Source organism: Eulemur rufifrons, chromosome 8 (genome assembly GCF_041146395.1).
Source record: "Eulemur rufifrons isolate Redbay chromosome 8, OSU_ERuf_1, whole genome shotgun sequence".
In the NCBI taxonomy this organism is placed as follows: Eukaryota; Metazoa; Chordata; class Mammalia; order Primates; family Lemuridae; genus Eulemur; species Eulemur rufifrons.
In genome coordinates, this window is record NC_090990.1 from 73,962,642 (window position 1) to 73,981,697 (window position 19,056).

The 19,056-nt window shown below is 43.4% G+C and overlaps 1 protein-coding gene across 9 annotated transcripts in view; it reads right to left on the reverse strand.

Annotated features, from left to right (window-relative positions):
• The window catches only part of BCAR3 (BCAR3 adaptor protein, NSP family member), a 111,353-nt gene that overhangs the window by 58,445 nt on the left and 33,852 nt on the right, over positions 1-19,056 (reverse strand). For 7 of the 9 annotated variants that reach the window (XR_011234574.1, XR_011234573.1, XM_069480184.1 and 4 more), the window contains one exon: positions 13,963-14,002. The exons of 1 other annotated variant lie outside the window; for it this stretch is intronic. Coding sequence is in view for 5 of the 8 variants with exons in the window: in XM_069480184.1 (XP_069336285.1) it covers positions 13,963-14,002 (40 nt within the window). In the remaining 3 variants the exon portion in view is untranslated. Of the gene's footprint in view, positions 1-13,962; positions 14,003-19,056 lie in introns of those variants that run through there. One more of the 9 variants, XM_069480190.1, reaches the window with a different exon arrangement.

Genomic DNA, 19,056 nt, shown 5'->3' on the forward strand with positions numbered 1-19,056 from the left:
CTTAGACTATACGCTTTAAAGACTATAAGCCTAGAGCAGCCTAGAGCCATGTGCCCCCCACTGTATGGAGAAGCTGATTGGAGAGAATATAGCCAATGTGCTGAGAGAAGCAGATGCAAGAGACTGAGAGTCCTAAAGATGTTTTCCTTCCCAGAAGGAGTCATCAACCCAGGCTACTCCACCCCTACCCTTCCCAGTGGTAAATTTCTTAGCTCACATCATTAGAGTTTATAGGCTCACCTTATCAGTGTGAAATTAAAACTTGAGATCAAGATGTAACAGACTGTGCTGGACTCTACTAGAGATCACATGTATAAGATGTGATCTCTATATCTGAGAAATGCTAAAAAGGAGCCAACATAAACATGTTACATGAAAACTTGCATATAATACACCCATTAATAATAGGGTTGTACACTCATGTGTCAGCAATGGGTGGAAATTAATGATGTTCTGCAGCCTACTCAAGGGACTTCCATGAAAGAACTGAGTTGTCTTGAGTTTTCAAGGATAAAGAAGACATGAATTTGCCTCTAGGAAAAGGGAGAGGGATTCACGGAGTTGGAATGTCCTGTGCACTGGTGTAGGTGTGAGTTCTGCTCCCACACCCAGCACCCTCCTAGGCTAGGGGAAACCACTAACAACTGCACACTCGCCCTTGCTGATGTGGCAATAGCACCACCTTAAGCTCCTGGAGGATGTTTCCAAAAGACCATCCTGTTATGTGCAAAGCCACAGGACCTGATTCAGAGGTACCGGTCAAGACACTCCTTTACGGAAGCCAGGTGAACTTTACCAGGTCCAATTACTTGGAAGGGCAACTCTCATGACTTCTTTCTAGGTCAAAGGACAGGAAATTTACATCATCCCCAAATTATATTCAAATCTTGGCAAATTTGCTCCTTACACAGTCCTTAGGTAGACACAGCCTGGAAACTTCAGAGCCCTGGTTCTCAGTCTGTGTGGCCCCGCAGGGGTTTCCTTCTCCCTTTCTACTGCTCTATTTACTCCAGTAAGGAACCCCGGCTGCAACCCTGTCCTCCGGTGTCCGGCTACTGAAGTGCTCATTACAATGACCAGTGACCTTGTCTACTAGCTTCAGGACCCATGTCTTATTCATCGTCATCATCCCAATGCCCAGCACAATGCCCAAGCATGGCAGGGGCCCAGTGAACATTTGGGCGTAGCACAGGGATTCTCAACCCGGGGTCCACAAACACCTTGGAATTTAGATGCACAGTAAGTGTATATGCATGGTTCTTATTCATCATATTTTCAAAAAGGTAGGGACCCTCTTCCCCCCAAAATAGTAATGAACCACATACACATGAGGCACAACATGACCCACTGAGGCTGTGCTCCTCGCTGGGGGGACCAGCCTTGCCTTCCTCTGGCTGGTTCCCACCTGAGCCCTAAGAGTTATCTGACTCTCTCAAACTGCGCACTACTTGGGATCCCAAACTGCGAGGGGCTCCCAGAGTGCACTAATTCCCAACTGATACCACCTGTGCTCTGCTCAAGTCATTCTAAAGCCAAGAGATCAGAGAACTTGACCCTGCTCTGCCCAGGCTCTTGCAGGTAAGCACCATGGGAATTCGGGAGTAGGAGGAGTGGGGAGGGGACTGAGCCAGGATGGACTCAGCTAGACCACACAGATCCCTTCGAAAAATACCCACCTGGGCCTGGGAAAAATAAGAATCCAACTGGAGACTAGTGGCCACAGGAAACAGTTCATCAGCTTCATCATTTTTTCTGCACAAAAAGCTCTTTTTAGAGTGTGAATGGGGGCTTTATATAGTAAGTTCTGATCCACAGGCTAATAAATATGTGAAATGGCCTCTCAGACCAGGTTCCTGCAGCCTGGACACTGAGGTCATTCAAGAAACAATTAGATGCCATCTGGAGAGAGCTGGGACTCAAAGGAAATTGCCTCCAAGGGCCAAACAGCATGTTCTCATTCCCAGGGTCTGACACATCCTTATCTTCATTCACATAAAGGCCGGGATGGAGTTCGGCCAGCTAATCCACACTGGGAGCACAGAGTGAGCAAATGCTGTGGCAATTAATAAAAGCTTAAGGATCAAGAGAATGCCTGTTTTCAGCCTGCACCAAGTAAACTTATCCCTCAAACAAATTTATCCCTTGACTACACTTTCACATCCAAGCAGAGCATCTTTGCCATAAACCCGGACTTGGCCTCACCAAGCTTTGGGTTTTCACAGTTTTAGTATAAAGCAATTAGAGCAGATCAGCAACTGCCTCCGACCCGGCTCTCTGCAGCACACAGCGAGCAGTGGCTCCGTTATGTCAGACAGACTTAGTCGTTCCTGGAGTTCCGCCTTCCATTCAGTTGTAAGGAACAGGCCCACAACTGAGAACCCTTACTTCTAGGATTGATTCTCAATTTTTTCTTACTTTTAAATGAAAATTTAATGTCTTTTCTATATGAATAATCAGTCTCTTTAACTGTAAATGGAATTGTTCGGCAAGCAGGATTTCAAAATAAACCTAGGTCAAGGAAAAAAAATGGATTTAGATAGCAGGAGAGGACAGTGTGTGTCTTAGGTGTTTCTGCAGCTTTTAGGCTCTTAAGTATCGGGGGACCCTCTGGTATGGTGGGGCGTGAAGGGTCCTCTGCAGGCCCACGGCAGTCTTTCAAAGAGTCCAAGGGTCAAAACCTATTTTCACAATATGGAGGCATTTATTTTGCCTGTTTCACTGGGTTGACATTTACAGTGATGGCACTAAAGCAATGATGGGTTAACTCCTGGTGCCTTAGCACAAAGCAAGACAGAGCCACCAAACCATTCCAGTGGTCACTGCACTCTTGACCCCCACAGTATGTAAGAAAAAATAGCCAGTTCCACCTAGAAGTCCTCAATGAAGCAGTGAGAATTATTCACTTTATTAAATCTCAGCCAGGGAGTACACGTCTCTTTAATATTCTGCGTGATGCGCCGGGAAAGCCCTTCTGCCTCATACCCAAGCACTGTGGCCGTCTGAAGGAAAAGCAATTGTGCGATTGACTTGGGAGCTGAACTAGCTGCTTTTTCCTGGAGTACCATTCTAACTTCAAAGAGTGTCTGACAAACTCGGTTATTCAGACTCGGGTATTTATTTGGCAGCCATTTTCTGAAAAATGAACAAAGTGAGCCTGTTACTTCAAGGAAAACAACTGACAGTATTTGTTGCCAATGACAAAATGTAACCTTTCAAGTGAAAATTAGAATTTGGGAAAACTCGTGTTTACCACCATGTGTTGACAGCTTTCCAATACTTTAATGACTTTTTGATGAGATCAGTGGGCACATTAATGAATGTGGGTTTTGCTGTTATACAGTGAAATGTTAGCATTTGCAAGTAACGCAATCATAAAAATTCTGTTAGAGAAAATTTGGAAACTAAGAGAAAGCAACGAACAAAAAAATCCCCTCTTAGTTGCCAGGAAGTTTTATTTTGACCTAGTGTGTGACTCTTAATCATTCCACTCCTGGGTTTTTATCTTAGGAAACCTCTTGCACAAATGCACACCGAGCCCTCTCAGCTGATGGCAACACCACCCTTCCTGTACACGCCGGACTCCTCTTTTCTCCCCCCTCACGTCCAATCCACTGGGAAACCCTGACAGCTCTACCTGCGCAGCACACACCTGGAATCCCCCTTCTTCACCACCCCCACTGCTAGCACAGGTCCAAACTACCAACACCTCTCACCTGGACAATGGCAGTGGCCTCCCCGTGGTCTCCCTGCTTCCATCCCCATCCCCTGCAGTCTCATAGCAACACAGGAGCCAGAGTGAACCAGAGACAGCTCCGCATCTCACTCCATGAAAAGCAAAGTCCTTACCCTGACATACAGGCCCTATACAATCTGCATTATCTGCCGCCGTTACCCTCACACAGCTCCTACCATTCCAACATCAGCTCAAATTCATTCCCTCCAGTCCTCTGGCCTCCTCATTCCTCAGTGGAAGAGTTGGAGTTGGGCTCTGGCTTCATAGCCTTGCCATTGCTACTTGCTCTTCCCCTTAGACAGCACAGCTCACTTGCTCTTCCACTCAAAAGTCACCTTCTTGGTGAGGCCTATCCTGGCCACCCTGTCTGAAATTTAATGTCCCCTTACCCCAACATTTCATGGTGTTTTTCCTTGATGAATCAGCTCTGCTTGGCACTCATCATTAGCTATCATGATTGACTTGGCTGTCTTTCTTAGTGTCTTCCCACTCCTCCACCCCCACAATATAAGCTCCACGGGGGCAGGGGCATTGTTTTGTTCACTGCTGCATACTCAGCCCCTACAACAATGACTAGCACGTGGTAGATACTCAATAAATATTTGTTAAATGACTACATACTTACTACAAAATCATTTTTAACAGCAGAACATTAGAAAAACCCAAATGTCAGCAGAGAAATGGTTAAATAGAACTGTATTTCGTACAATGGAATATTGGACAGCCATTCAAAAGAAGGAGGTGAAGCCGTATATTTAACAGCGAATGATGTCCACTGAAAAAAGCAAGTTGCAAAGCAATAGATAGTTAGATCCTATTTTGGCAATAAATAAATAAAATTCTTCTCTTAATTTGATCACCCTCAAGAACGTCTGAAGCTTCCTCACTCTTTTCCCACTTGAGAAATACGGAGTCCCTACTGCTTCTCCCCAGCTCTTCCTGCTGCCCTTCTTGCTGCGTCTGCCTGGCACCCACTGTCCCACAGATGTGGGGTCTTCCCCATCCGTCGCAAACGTGTTGATATTTGTCTTCTGCCTCACCTAACACCAGCTTCCTTCCTGCCAAGCTGCCAGTTTTTTCAGTTATCAAATCACAACTCAAATATAAGTTCTTCTAAGGAAACTTCTTGGTTGCCACAGGTAAATCTTCAAGCCAAATGCCAAGCCTGTACCTCAAAATCTACATACAGCATCACAGCATTTTAGTTCTTTGTTTAAGAACATTAGACAATTAATTCTAATAGTAAAATGCCTTGACAATTTTAATCTGCCTTATATGAAGCCAATCAAAAAGCCCTGCCTATTTATGTATTGTAAACACAGCCCTTCTTTCTGAAGTTGAGATATAATGTCATGACACACTATCACATTTAAAAGCTCCCAGAGTATTTAGAAATGGAACTGTACCCAATGCTGCACTGCTGTGACATCTGATTACCACTAGAGGACAGAGTTTAACAGCAAACGATTCCAAAGCTCAAAATCACGGCCTCCCCTTTTGGTGTTACTGGATCCCTACAGTGAGTAACAAGATCTCCTAAGGAGTAGATCGGTCTGAGCCATAGAGGTTGCCAAAACTACACTTTTAAAAGCTGTGTATATTTCTGCCCAGATATGTGAGTATGTAAGGTGACAACAGTGATCCCAGTTTTTATCCTGTACCAGGCTGGCAAGAGAAGGTTGACTGAGGTTAGGTTTGGGAACCTCCTTGCTGTCTTGAAATAAAAACACTGAAGAATTTCTGGAAAATTTTTAGAGATGTCGGTGTTACTTGCTTTGGGAGATGGAACAACCTCATTCCCCCTTCCCTCAATTTAAATGTACTTTGCTTCTGGTTGTATGTGGTCAGACAGTTGCTAAATATTTATTAAGAGGAAAACAAAAGGTCTTTGTCCTCAGAACTCACTTTCTAGTGAGAAGTTGTTTGTTTTTTTTTTTTTTTTTTTTTTAAATAAACAAAATTTGGGACAAGTGCTATGAAGCTAACATGCAGAGTAATGAGATAGTGACTGGGGGCTGCTTCCAGGGGGAAGCCAGGGAAGGTCTCTCAGAGGCTGTAAAATCTGAGTCACAATGAACCAGCCAACAGCCAGCTGGAGTAATGGTCATTAAACTAGTATTTACAGAGTGCTAACTATATGCCAGGGGCCGTGCTAAGAACTTTACATACACTAACTCATTTAATTCCCAAATTCTCCCATTTACTCTTAAGGAAATTGAACTCCAAAGAATTTTAGTAACTTGTAAAGGTCAAACAACCAAGAAATGGCTAAGATAGGGCTTTGGATCTGTGTTAGTTTCCTAGGACTGCTGTGACCAACCACCACAAACTTGGTGATTCAAAACAGAAGTTTATTCTCTCACAGTCCTGGAGGTTAGAAGTTGAAATCCGACCATCAGCAGGGATGTGCTAGCTCTGAAGGCTGCAGGGGAGGGTCCTTCCTTGCCGCTTCCTTCTGGCGACTGCTGGCAATCCCTGGCATTCCCTGGCAATCCCTGGCATTCCCTGGCATTCCCTGGCTTGTAGACTCATCCCTCTAATCTCTGCCTCTGTTGTCACATGGTGTTCTTCCTGCGTGTCTGTGTCTCTGTGTCCAAATTCCCTTCTTCTTCTAAAGACACCAGTCATTGGATTAGGGCCCATCCTAATCCAGTATGACCTCATCCTAGTATGATTATATCTGCAAAGACTCTTTCCAGTAAGGTTACATTCACAGGTACCAGGGGTTAGGACTTCAACATATCTTTTTGGAGAACACAATTCTCCAAAAATTCCACAACAGCATCCTAGCACCCTACAGTCAATTCTTGCTTGCCTATTAATCTTCCATTCTCTTTGCCACCTCTTAAATAGTTTGGGGTCTCAGAAGAATCTTCTTCCTCGAGCCAGGAAGGATAGTGCCTCAACTTCAAGGCTAATGCCTGCAGCACAGAATACAATTCACACAGAATGTGAATCTGGCCTTATTTCCACTCACCATGCCAGACCAGGAGCCTTCAAGCACTTCCAGAGGGCAGCTCCAGGGTTTGTTTGGCCTTGTCTCAAACCATCAAGTTCAGAAGGCCCAGGGAGAATTCACTTCTCTATGACTTGAGACACAAAGTCATTTCAAGTTGCACTGGCATGGCAATGTCTGGTCTGAGGAGTCATCCAGACAAGTCCCAGGCAGGAGCAGCTGGGGTTCTGTCCCACGTACCTGTTCATCTAACAGAGCGGAAGATGCCAGAACTAGGCAGCAGAAAGATGCTGCTCAGGGCCTAAAAGCACCCCCAGAAGATGCTAAGATACACTCAAATTCTGTATAATGTTGAAGCAGCAGTGTCTCTGTCTCAGGTCACAAAACTTGTACAAGGACTCACTGCTTTGTCATTAGGCAAGATAAAAGTGATGTCAGAGATGCAAGGTTGCATCATAGAAGTGTCAGCATGAAAAGACAGAATTTTTTGTTGAAAGCCTGCTATATGTGATATTTTGGGGGAGGCAAAACAGGAATAGTGTAGGTGCAAACAGTCTAGAGCAGAGGTCAGCAAATCTTTTCTGTAAAGTGTTCTGTTAGGCTTTGCGGGCTGTACTGTCACAACTACAGACAGTCCCAATTTAACAGTGGTTCAATTTATGATTTTTTGACTTTATGATGGTGCAAAAATGATACTCATTCAGTAGAAACCATACTTTGAATTTTGATCTTTTCCTGGGCTAGCCATATGCGGTATGATACTCTCTTGTGATACTGGGCAGCTAGTGGGGGTTAGGACTTCAGCATATCTCTTTGGGGAACACAATTCAACCCGCAGTAGCATCCCAGCACCCACTCCAAACTATACAACTGTTCTGCTCAGAAAAACCTGAACCACAGCCCCCAGTCAGCCCCCAATCACAAAGGTAAACAACCGGTACCTCACAGTGTGCTGTGTGGGCAGATGATTCTGCCACCTGTCAGCTAATGGAACTGTTCCGAGGATGTCACAAGGTGGGCTGGGCTAAGCTATGAAGGTCAGTAGGTTAGATGTATTAAATACATTTTCAGCTTAAGATATTTTCAACTTACGATGTGTTTATCGGGTGTAATGCCATGGTAAGTGGAGGAGCATCTGTACTCAACCCCATCATTTAGTGTGCAAACACCCATAGGCAATACATAAACAAATGGGCATGGCTGTGTTCCAATGAAACTTGATGCACAATGAAATCTGAATTTTATATAGTTTGCCACTCTTCTTTTAACTTTTTAAAAACCATTTTAAAGTATACAATCCATTTTTAGCTTGTGGCCATATAAAAACAGGTAGTGGGCCAGATTTGGTCTTGATCTACAGTTTGCTGACCCCCTGGTCTAAAGATATCCTCAAATGTTCATGAATCAATATAATGTCATCGTGGTAGCAAGATTTCCAAATGGAAATCTCCTTTACTAAAATAGTTACTGACTTCTGGCAAGATGCCAGGCACCAGTGTGGCCCCTGGAATTGCCCCTGGCTTCCTCTCCCTCACCTGCACCATTTAAGTCTCACCAGGATCTGTCACTTCCCCAATGAAATGGGTCTAATTCTATCTCTAAAAGGTCTCAACCACTTGGCCTGACTTTCTATTCCCACTGCCGCTATCTTAGCTTAGGCTCTCGATAATGCTGTCTTCCTAGTCTGACTTTACCAAACAATTATGAACACACGGTATATGCTCAAAAATATCTGCTAAATGAGCCGCTGTAGTAAAAAATCTATAGGCTCAGCACTTGCTCCATCTGATCAGGGATCTGGCTGTCTCAAAATGGAAAACTTCCCTTACTTAGGGAACAGTACTTAAGGGCTAAAATATAAGGTTTTAGCTTGCTTTTTATAATAAAATCAAGCTTTTGAGTATAATTTGCATTCAGTTGAGAGTCAACATTTTTAGTACAATTTTATGAGCTTTGACAAATGTCCACAGTCAGGTAACGACCACCACAATCAAAGTATTTCCACCCAAAAAGTTTCTTTGTGCAGCTGACCTCTGCCCTCTACCCTTTTTCAATCATTGATTTGTTTTCTGTCATTGTAAGTTTTGCGTTTTCCAGAATGTTATACAAATGTAATTATAGAGTATGTATATGTAGCCTTTTGAGACTATTTTCTAAGTTTTTTGTTGTTGTTGTTGAGACAGAGTCTTGCTCTGTCACCCTGGCTAGAGTGCAGTGGCATCATCATAACTCACTGCAACCTCAAACTCCTGGGCTCCAGTGGTCCTCTTGCCCTAGCCTCCCGAGTAGCTGGGACTACAAGTGCGTGCCATGACGCCTGGCTAATTTTTCTGTTTTTAGTAGAGATGGAGTATCCCTCTTGCTCAGGCTGGTCTCAAACTCCTGGCCTCAAGTGATCATCCTGCCTCGGCCTCCCAGAGTGCTAGGATTACAGGCGTGAGCCACTGTCCCCAGCTGAGACTGTCTACTTTCACTCAGTGAGATTCATGCATGTTTTGTGAATATCGATAGTCTATTCCTTTTTACAGCTGAATGGTATGCCATTGTATGGGTGTACTACAGTTTGTTCACCAGGTGAAGGACATTTGGGTTGTTTCCAGTTTTTCTCAGTTATGAATAACGTCACTATGAACACGTACATACAGACTTTTATATGGGCATGTGTTTCATGATAAGATTTTATTTTATAGCAGTGGCCACACTTTCATAGACCTGAAGGATAAGATTCCACTGAATGAGGAACTGGCCTCCACCCCATTCTTCTGTCTCCCCACCCTGCCTCAGCATTTTCTAAAATTCGCAGTGACACTAAGCCTTCCAAGAATATTGCAGAGAGTGTTTTGGGGCACAGAGGAAAAAGTTGGACGGGAGCTCCCTGTCGTTCCCCTGTATGGGGGCCCCCCAGAGCGAGCCAGGGCTGCTCCACATCTCCACATTCATTGCTGCCTGTGTTTGATCTCTGGTCCCACAGGGGACGGCGCTGGCTCTGCTGATGTGCGCACTCAGGCAAAAACCTGCCGAGCCAGCCAATCGGCCCATTATTGGGTTCATATAACTTGTTAAAATCTCACGGAATGTACAGCGTGCCATTGTTTTTGTAAGTCCCTTTCATGACTTTGTGAGCTGGCTAATTCAGTGCAGACTGGCCTGTTTTCCTGCTGGAAGAAAAGGCTTTCCCCAAAGACAGCTATTTAACCGTGACCATGGCTGCAGCCATCTTGAGCACAAAGGGGAGCTGAAGCCATGCCGCCCCTTCTCCCACCACGGTCTCAACAGCCAGGGAACTTTCTAGTGCTGGAATTCACATAATTCCTCCTCGTTTAATCTGCTGCGTGACCTAATGAGTCCCCAGAGGCTGCCCAGTCTGTAAAGTCAGCAGACCTAGAAGACTCTGTGGAGCATTAGAAGACATTTTTGGAGCATTAACCCCCCAGAGGACTGCTCTCTAAGTCTCTCAGAAGGGAGAAGCGGGAGGGCTGCGGTCCCTGTGCAGGGTGTCAGTGCCAGTCCCATCCTTTCCTGCTCCTACCTGCACAGCGAGCTCAGAGACTGCAAGTCATTTCATTAAAGCTCACAGTGGGTCTAACAAGAATCCACCAAGGCTGACTACAAAAGCAAGAGGATATTTGTTCACTAGGAACCTGGGCAGGAACAAAAGGCTGCATTCCATCCTGACACTTCCTCACTGCGGCCGCCTGGAGAGCAGCCTTTGTCCACAGGCCGGCAGCGGCAGCGTGCTGCTTACAGCCAGCCCCGCCACAAAAAGCACTTGCCTGCTCACGACCAATTTGAAAAAACAGGCATCTTGAGTTTTCTTTTCTACTTTGCTACATTTTCCAATTTATCTTCTTTAAGGACAATTTATTTTAAAATTAAAAATCTATAATAAACATTTCTTCTAAAAGGAAAACCACCCAGCTCTTCCCAGCCAATCACTTCCTCCCCTAAAAAAAGACACTTTAAACCACCCTCCAAAAAGAGACTCTTTACTAAAATAACTGTAGGGCTTAAAGTAACTAGTCTTCAGCCTAAAAGGAAGATGGTAGAAAGGGGAAGGAGACTGGCAACAATATAAATTTATAAAATTTAGTGCAATGGCTGGGGGCAACTCCTGAAGCTTACAGAAGTAGCTCGGGGGGGGGGGGGGGGGGGGGGGAAATGAAAAGAATGATAAATGAGTGAAAATAAAAGCAGATTTCATAGTTTCAAAAGGGATTATAAAAGTGAAACATAATGGATCACAAAGCAGCTGCAGTGCAGGATTGTTGGAGGTAAATCTGCAATCTTATGAAGTAACATGACGGGTGGCAAATTATTTTCTGTCATGTCCTTGGCCTTGATGCCTGAGATGCAACATGAAATGCTACCCTTGTTCCAATCACTGTGGCAATTTTATGATCAAAAGTGATAGTATAATTAAGAACTCCTTACTACTTCCTAAAAAATCTTCCCCTCCAGCCTACTACGGGCATAGAAACTCCTGAAAACGTTCAGCTAGAAGGAGCATTAGTTTACCCTAAGGTTTTCTAGCTGTGGGAAAGATGGAACCTACAGAGAGGTGTTAAGTCCAAGGTCACAATGCTAATTAGAACCAGCGTGTGGACCCAGCTCCCCTCCCTGGGGGATTCCTAGGGGTATGTAACTTGAAGTGTCTGTTGGAATGCTATCTGGGAAGGGTAACACGCGGAGCTACTACCATTTATTAACATTTTAGTACAACTTATTTTAGCAAATTTTCTGAGCAATTACTTGATACAGGTCTAAGAAACTGGACACAGAGTAAATACATTTTAATGGGGGTAAAAATATGGCCAAATGCAACAGGGGCAGTGAGTAGGTAGAGCAGTAGAGAAGACAAAACTCTACTTCACAATTTTGCCTAAGGTTATTGGCTCTAAAAACTATTTCCTCCTATTAAAAAAAAATGTTGGTTTTATCTAGGGTAAGGTATGCTAGGTACGCAGAGGAAAATTCCAAAGCTGTACACCACTAACCAAAGTCACTAACTCCGTGGTAAGCAGCAGGAAGAAGGTGGAGGTTTCCAGCTTCCCAATCTGGAAGAAATAGTCCTTCAGATACAGTGACAGAGAATCAATTACATCTGATTACAGGAAAGGACCTTATGATCATACAAAAGAGTTAAAAACAGAACCTCAGGATGATCACATTTTGAGCTACTGTGGACAAAAAAAAAAAAAAAAAATTGTGAGGAGAGGAGAGGTCTAGGAAAACAAATAAACAGTAGAGAAAAAAAAAAAAAAAAAAAAAAAAAACCCTCTCCTTTCGAAGGGCCACGATTAAAGAGACAGGAACAGTGAGGAGTGAGATCCCCAAATCCCTGGGCTACTTTGGGACTGCTATTTATTTTCCTATCACATCCAAACATTGAACTGAGCCTTTAGGGTCTTGGTGCTGTTGTGGGGCCCAGCAGGAGGCCAGCCTGCTGGACCAGGTAGAAGCTCCGCCAGAAGCCCTGGGGCTTCCCAGCCAGGCACATTTCCCTCCGTTCCCCACTCCAGAGAATTACTCGTAGCTAAGCAACCAGAGACCAGTCCCCTTTCAGGCTGTATTAATGTGCTGCAGCACAAATGGTACAGGACGGTGAGCTAGGAGGACACAGAATACAAACAGGGCAGAATGCTATTTTGGAGTCTTTCTCCACCTAGCTCTCTCCTGCTATGACACTGAAGTCCCATCCTTGTGGGTCAGCCTCAGCACCCTGACTCCCCCTGACCCCAGGATGCGGGAGGCAGTCCCAGACCTGACTTTTCCATCTGGGTGCAGGGAAACGGGGTGTGTGTGGAATGGCTGGAAAGTCTCCCAGGGGGCAGGAGAGCGGTACTTAAAGACACAGAGGGAGGCCTGGACTGGAGCTGTGTCCACAGCTGGGGGCTTCCACTGCCCAGACGAGGAGACTCAGGCAGGGATCAGATCGCTCTCCATTCTGGGGTCACAATGAATCCCTAAAAATTTGACATTTTGACTCGTTTTTTCGGCCAACGAATCTGACCCTGCCAGAAGGGCCCTTCATGATGCAACATTCTTCGCATAAAATTTCTACTTTTTCCCATGCCAAGAGGCATTAAGGGAACCAGAGGACTGTAGGGAAGAAATATCTCAAAGTCAAGGGGGCCAAACTGCACCCCATTTTATCTAGAACTCTTCTCTACTGGTTCAACAGTGCTTTCCCCTCTCCCATCCATGCTCTCTGGTCTAAAGAGAGAGGAAAGGCCAAAGCTCTGGGGGAAGGTACAGGTACACAAAGCTGTGCCCAGGCTAAACACTCTGAAACTGGGGTGCTGCTCTTGTAATAGCGAAGATGGAATGTGGCTCCCAAGGAGGCAAGCTCTTTAAAACCTAACGCATGCCACAACTCCTCCTGAAAGGTAACAACATATGTTATCATAAATCCAAGAAACTAAGTGTGATAATCAGACTTCTCTCTTCCGTAGGAGGATTTAATTACATTTCTCAAAAATAAAATAAAATAAATATACACACCCAAAAAAATAGAAGGCAGGGCAGGGGGAAAGAGGGAAGAAGTGAAAGATATCTTCTCTTTAGGCTCAGAAGGAAAATATAGTTTAGAAGGATTGAATATTTAGAGCATTGACTGCCAGCCCCTCTGGAAAGTAACATATTACTACTTGGTCCCAGATTAGCCGCCAAGCAAGAGGGTGGCTGTTGGAAAGGAGAGGACAGCTCATAAAATCTCAGGGGGCCTTCAGTCCTCCACCGAAGGTAAACATGGGTCTGTAATTCCTCATCTACTGTTCCAAAATCCAGAAAACTCTGAAAACTAACATTTAAAAAAGTAGCTCATTGGGCAGCAAAACTAATCCAATCTCATTTGGTGGCAAAATGTAACGTGAACTACAGAAAATCATTTGTCATCTATTTATCCCTCTTACTGTGAATATTCATGTTACTGTGGAAATAATGTTAGATTATGGGGTGCTGACCCTAGACCTCTTTGAGGATATTACATATATGCATCATATTGTCTTTCTTAAAAAAGACTCTGAATTTTAAAACACATCTGGCTCCAAGGGCCAGACAAAGGGAAAAAGACTGTAGTCCTGCAATAGGATGACGTGAGACCCATACCAAATTTACCAGTGGCTTAAGAGAGTCAAATTTCCTACTGGTTGTTTCAGGCAATCTAGCCAGCTTTCCACACAAACCCAACTACAGCTTTTTTGGCAACACTGCATTAGAAAGGGGCAATCTGTTACACTAGGTCGGGACTACATGTTAAATCCTGGTTTCCTACCTTCACGTATTCCAGAGTTGGGTCCATAGAATGTGGATCCCTGAAAAGAGAAAATGTAAATATGAGAACAATTGGGAATAACACATTCTTACATTAAGAAAAATGTTATTTTTACTTTACCAACATTATTTCATTTAAGTTACCAGGCTGGGCTCCAGGCAGACATGGATTTGTTTCATGGTGGGTGGCGGGTGGGAGATACCACCGTGATATCAATCTAGAAGCTCCACACGCTTCCCTGTCAAATTCAGGCCCCAGAATGTTAGACTATTTATGTGTAGGAATTCTGGATTTACTGGAGCATAAAAACTGAAAGTCTGAAGCAAAGAGCTTGGAGGGCAGAGGTGGGAGGCAAGCAGGACTGCATGTGGGAACCTGTGGCACTTTCAAACACTGACGGTGCCTAGGTTCGTTCCCAAAGGTTCCCACCAGGCGGTGGTGTCCAGCCCACCCTGACAGGAAGAAAACAGAGGCTGCCCAAGGTTGGCAGCAGCGCCTGGGTGATGGAGGGAGTGGAGCCTTTCTCACTGCTGGCTCTGTCACCCACCCGGCTGCTCCTGGAGTAAACCCGAGCAATTCGTCCTAATTTCATTTGTCCCCCAGTGTCCTTATTCCACCATCTAACCGCTGCTCTTATGTCTATCATAATAATGCATCGGGATTAACTAGACAATTAAAAGTAAACACCGGCGAGTGGCACTGAGGAGGGCGACTTATTAGGAAAGGAAAAGATCTGACTGAGGCAAAAGGAGCAGAAGGGAGACAGGAAAGCTAATGTTTTCAAGGCTTGCAGGGTTATAGTGAGGTACCCCCCACCCTGGCTGTGACAAGACAGCTCCTTGAGAGACTTAAACTTCAAAAACTCAACACACTCCCACAGAGAGATGCAATCATTTAAAAAGGACAGAATGGCCCCGAAGACAGCAAGGCTAGTGTCTCCTCTGAAGGGGGTTCCTCGCAGACCTACGGACAGACCACGCCCATCAGAAGGCAGGGGATCGCCGCTGCAGAGCAGTCACCTCCGGAGGGCGGAGGGCGTGGACTGCTTCTCTGGCTTTAGGGACAGCTGCCAGAGATGGGAGACTACAGCACTCTTGCACAAGAACAGGAAGGCCACAGCTCAGGGCACAAGCAGTCCTGACCCCACAGGTCAGGGACACAATCCATCTCATGATGGAAATGGATCCAAATCCCATGCCATCCTCGGACTGGTTGGTCCATTCGGGCCTGGGCACGGGACGCATGCGCAGAGGCGGGCTGGCGTCCAAGATTCTCCTCTGCAGACGGATTCAGTTGTGAAAAGAATCCCTTTGTAGAGCCAAAGGATTGGAGAACAGCTTAAGCTTGCAGTCCCTGAGTGCACTCCCATCAAAGAGGGTTATAAATCAGTCTTTCTAAGCCTTCAAACCAGGCCTACTTTTTGCCTTCAAGCTGGTGTTCGTTTCATCAGGCATCTTTTCCCAAAGCAGAAAGGAGTCTGCTGCAACAGGTCACCCTCTTTTCCAGGCCTTTGTAGTATCAGTGCCATGCTCACTCCCTCGTGTGCATACACTCCTGTCATCAGGCTTTGGGACCATGGCACCGCCCTCCTAGTGACTCAAAACTGTCAGCAGCATTTTGGCTGTGCTTCCCCCTTTAAGTTCCTAAATCCCTGGTTTTCTACTGAATTAACCTTTTAGGCTTATAGACATTGTTTGGCCTAGTGGTCTGGCCCTGGGAGTACAGAAAAATGTTAGAACCACTGAAATGCTGTTTTTCATCTTCATGTTTCTATTTTTATGTACGTTTTAAAATGTACTTTATATGCATACATATGTCTTAACACATGGATAAATATATAGGTACATAATGTCCAAATTGAAGGTTCTCAAACCTTTTGGTCTTAGGATCCCTTTAACACTCTAAATCATTAAGGACCCCAAAGAACTTTTGTTTATGTGGGTTATATCTACTGAATATTGACCTTAGAAATTAAAACTGAGAAAATTTTTAAGATATTAATTCTATTTTAAAAAACCATTTACATGTTTATACAACATCTAAATGAAAAATAGATGTTTTTCATGACAAAAATTTAGTGAGAAGAGTGACGTTGTTTTACATTTTTAAAAATCTTTTTACTATCTATCTTAGAAGAAGACCGCTGAATTTTCATATCTACTTCTGCATTCAAGATGTTGTGTGATATGTCTTGGCTGAAATAAATGAAAAAATCCATCCTCACACAGATATGCAGTTGGAAAAGAAAAGGGTATTTGAATAGACTTTCAGATAATTATTGATATTCTTCTTTGATGCCATACCAAAAGTCGACAAGTGATAGTTTCTGAAAGGTTAGTTGTAATATAGAATCTAAAACTTATTTTTCACTCTTTTGTGTATATCTTGCACTTCGAATGAACATTTATCCATGTTTGATTCTGTAACCAATATTCTGGAAAATACGGGTTTACTGACTTATGCAGATCTTCCAAATTTTGACCCATTTCAATATAATATTAAAAAAACCTCACATGTTAATATCACCACTGATCTCATCAGAGCAGTTATTAGGTACAGCGTCCTTCAGTATCCATGTGGGCTTGGTTCTAGGACCCCCTCCTCTGCCCCCACTCCAAGGATAGCAAAAATCCATGGATGCTCAAGTCCCTTATATAAAATGGTGTCATATTTGCATATAATGTGCCCACATCCTCCCATATATTATACTTTAAGTCATCTTTAGATTACTTATAATACCTCATGCAATGTAAATGCTATGTAAACAGTTGTTATGCTGTATTGTTTAGGAAATAATGTAAGAAAAAAGTCTGTACATGTTTAGTACAGACAAAACCATCCTTTTTTTCCCCCTAGATATTTTCAATCTATAGTTGGTTGAATCCACGAATGAGGAGCCCAGTAACAGAAGGCTGATTGTATGAGGAACTATCAAGTTCACGGTGAAAAATACAAGTTTTTCAAAATTCTAATTTTCACTTGGAAGCTTGGATTTTTTTCACTGGCAATTAACACTGTCAATTATTTTCCTAGAGCTTCATTTCATTCATTTTTGGGAAAATATCAAATACCAATACCATACAGTCATGATTTGTGATTTTAACTCTGTTTTTTTAGGCATGTCACATGTCATTATTTTAGTAATTTTGTTTACAACTGTGCCTAGGAATTTTTGCCTTAACCACCAGATTTGGTTGTAAAATCCTTTTCCTTTTACCTTTTGAAAGTTGAAACCTTCTTCTCTCCCTTTCTCTAGAAATGCCTAAGAAAACGCGCCACAGTCCATGAGCTGGTTCTCTCAGGAGAAACCTCCAGCTCTCTCAGGGAGCAGGTGGGATGACATCGCGCTGCGCCTGGCTGATCCTGCGGCAGCACTGGCTGCAGTTGGCACTGTCCCCACATACAGATGGGGTCACCTTGAGGCAGGTGGCCTGTGTTCTCCCCTCAGCTTTGCTGTCTCACTTAGAGCAACCTCTTAATTGTATTTTTCTTATACTCTTTAATTTTTCCTTTCTGGTTCTTTGCGTTAGGGGGTTGGGAAGACAACTTTGAAAGACAAGGTGTTTAAGAATGCTTTTCAAGCACATAACATATCATGAAAAAAGTGGCTAGTTTAGGTTACAATCCAAGCATGTAATAAGAGCTTTTCCTCCCACGTGACCATCTTACTTTGGTATGCAGCAGAAGTATTTGATATCTACTTACTATTTTGTTACACAAAATATTAAAAAGATGTATATTCAAGAGTTGAGATTTAATATGAATTTTTTTTTTTACCTTTTCATCAAAGACATTCTTAAGAGAAACTAATTTGTTTTAAAAGAACTGTGAGAGCACAGAGGTGAGGAAATGCAATAACTAGTAGCACAGTTTGGTGGCACTGCTTTGCTTTGCACCGAGGCACAGCAATTTCATCCACTATTGCTTTTGCACCATCAGTGCAAATGTTGACACAGTGAAAAAGGCAAATAACATCTTAGTGTCATCATAAAAATAATTTAGTTAGATCTTACAAATCCCCTAAGAGGGTCTCAGGGACTCCTAAGGGTCTACAGATCGTATTTTGAAAGCCACTGTTCTAAATAAATAAGTATACATACGTTAGCTGTAGGCTCAAATATTTTTACCAAAACACGTACAATCAATGGATGCCATACCAAAAGCTCAGGCTACAGAGGCAAAAATATTATAATAAATAAATGGGACTACATCAACCTAAAAAGCTTCTGCACAGCAAAAGAAGCAATCAACAAAATGGAATGGTAGCCTACGGACCCCACATTATATAAGGGGTTATAATATCTAAAATGTATAAAGAACTTATATAACTTAACAGCAGAAAAACAAATAATCCAATTAAATATGGGCAAAAAATCCAAACAGACATTTCTTCAAACAAGACATAAAAATAGGCAACAGGTGTGTGAAAAGGAGCTCAACATCCTTAATCATGAGAAAAATGCAAATGAAAACCACTATGAGATGTTAACTCACACCTGTTAGGATGGCTATAATCAAAAATCAAAAGACAATAAATGTTTGTGAGGGCATGGAGAAAAGGGAACCCTTGGACACTGTTAGTGGGAACGTAGATTGGTACAGCCATTAGGGAAAACAGCAAGGATGTTTCTAAAGACCCCAGATGAATGGAACTACCTTATGACCCAAAGGAGATGAAATCATCACCTCGTAAAGGTATCTGCAGTCTCACGAGTGGATACAGAACTGTGGTGCAGTCAAGACTGTGGAGACCCCCTTTCTCAAAATGTCTGTCATTTTTCTTCGCCTCTCACTGATTATTAGTCTGCTGACAACAGGGGTACAGTAATCGACACACACGTTTGCTCTTTGTCCTTCAAAATCTTCCCCATTCTTGCCTGATTCAACACATCTGTAGCATTTATCATTTCCTTACCACCTTGAACTTGTTCTCCCACTACTTTCATTTATCTTAATAGTACTTTCAACACTTGTGATATGTATCACACAATACCTTCTGCACCCAAAGGCATCTGTTAATGTTCCTAGGAGTTCTTAAAATCAAGTACAAATTCAGCCAACTACCATGGAAGGCAGCATGGTAATGGCCGAGAC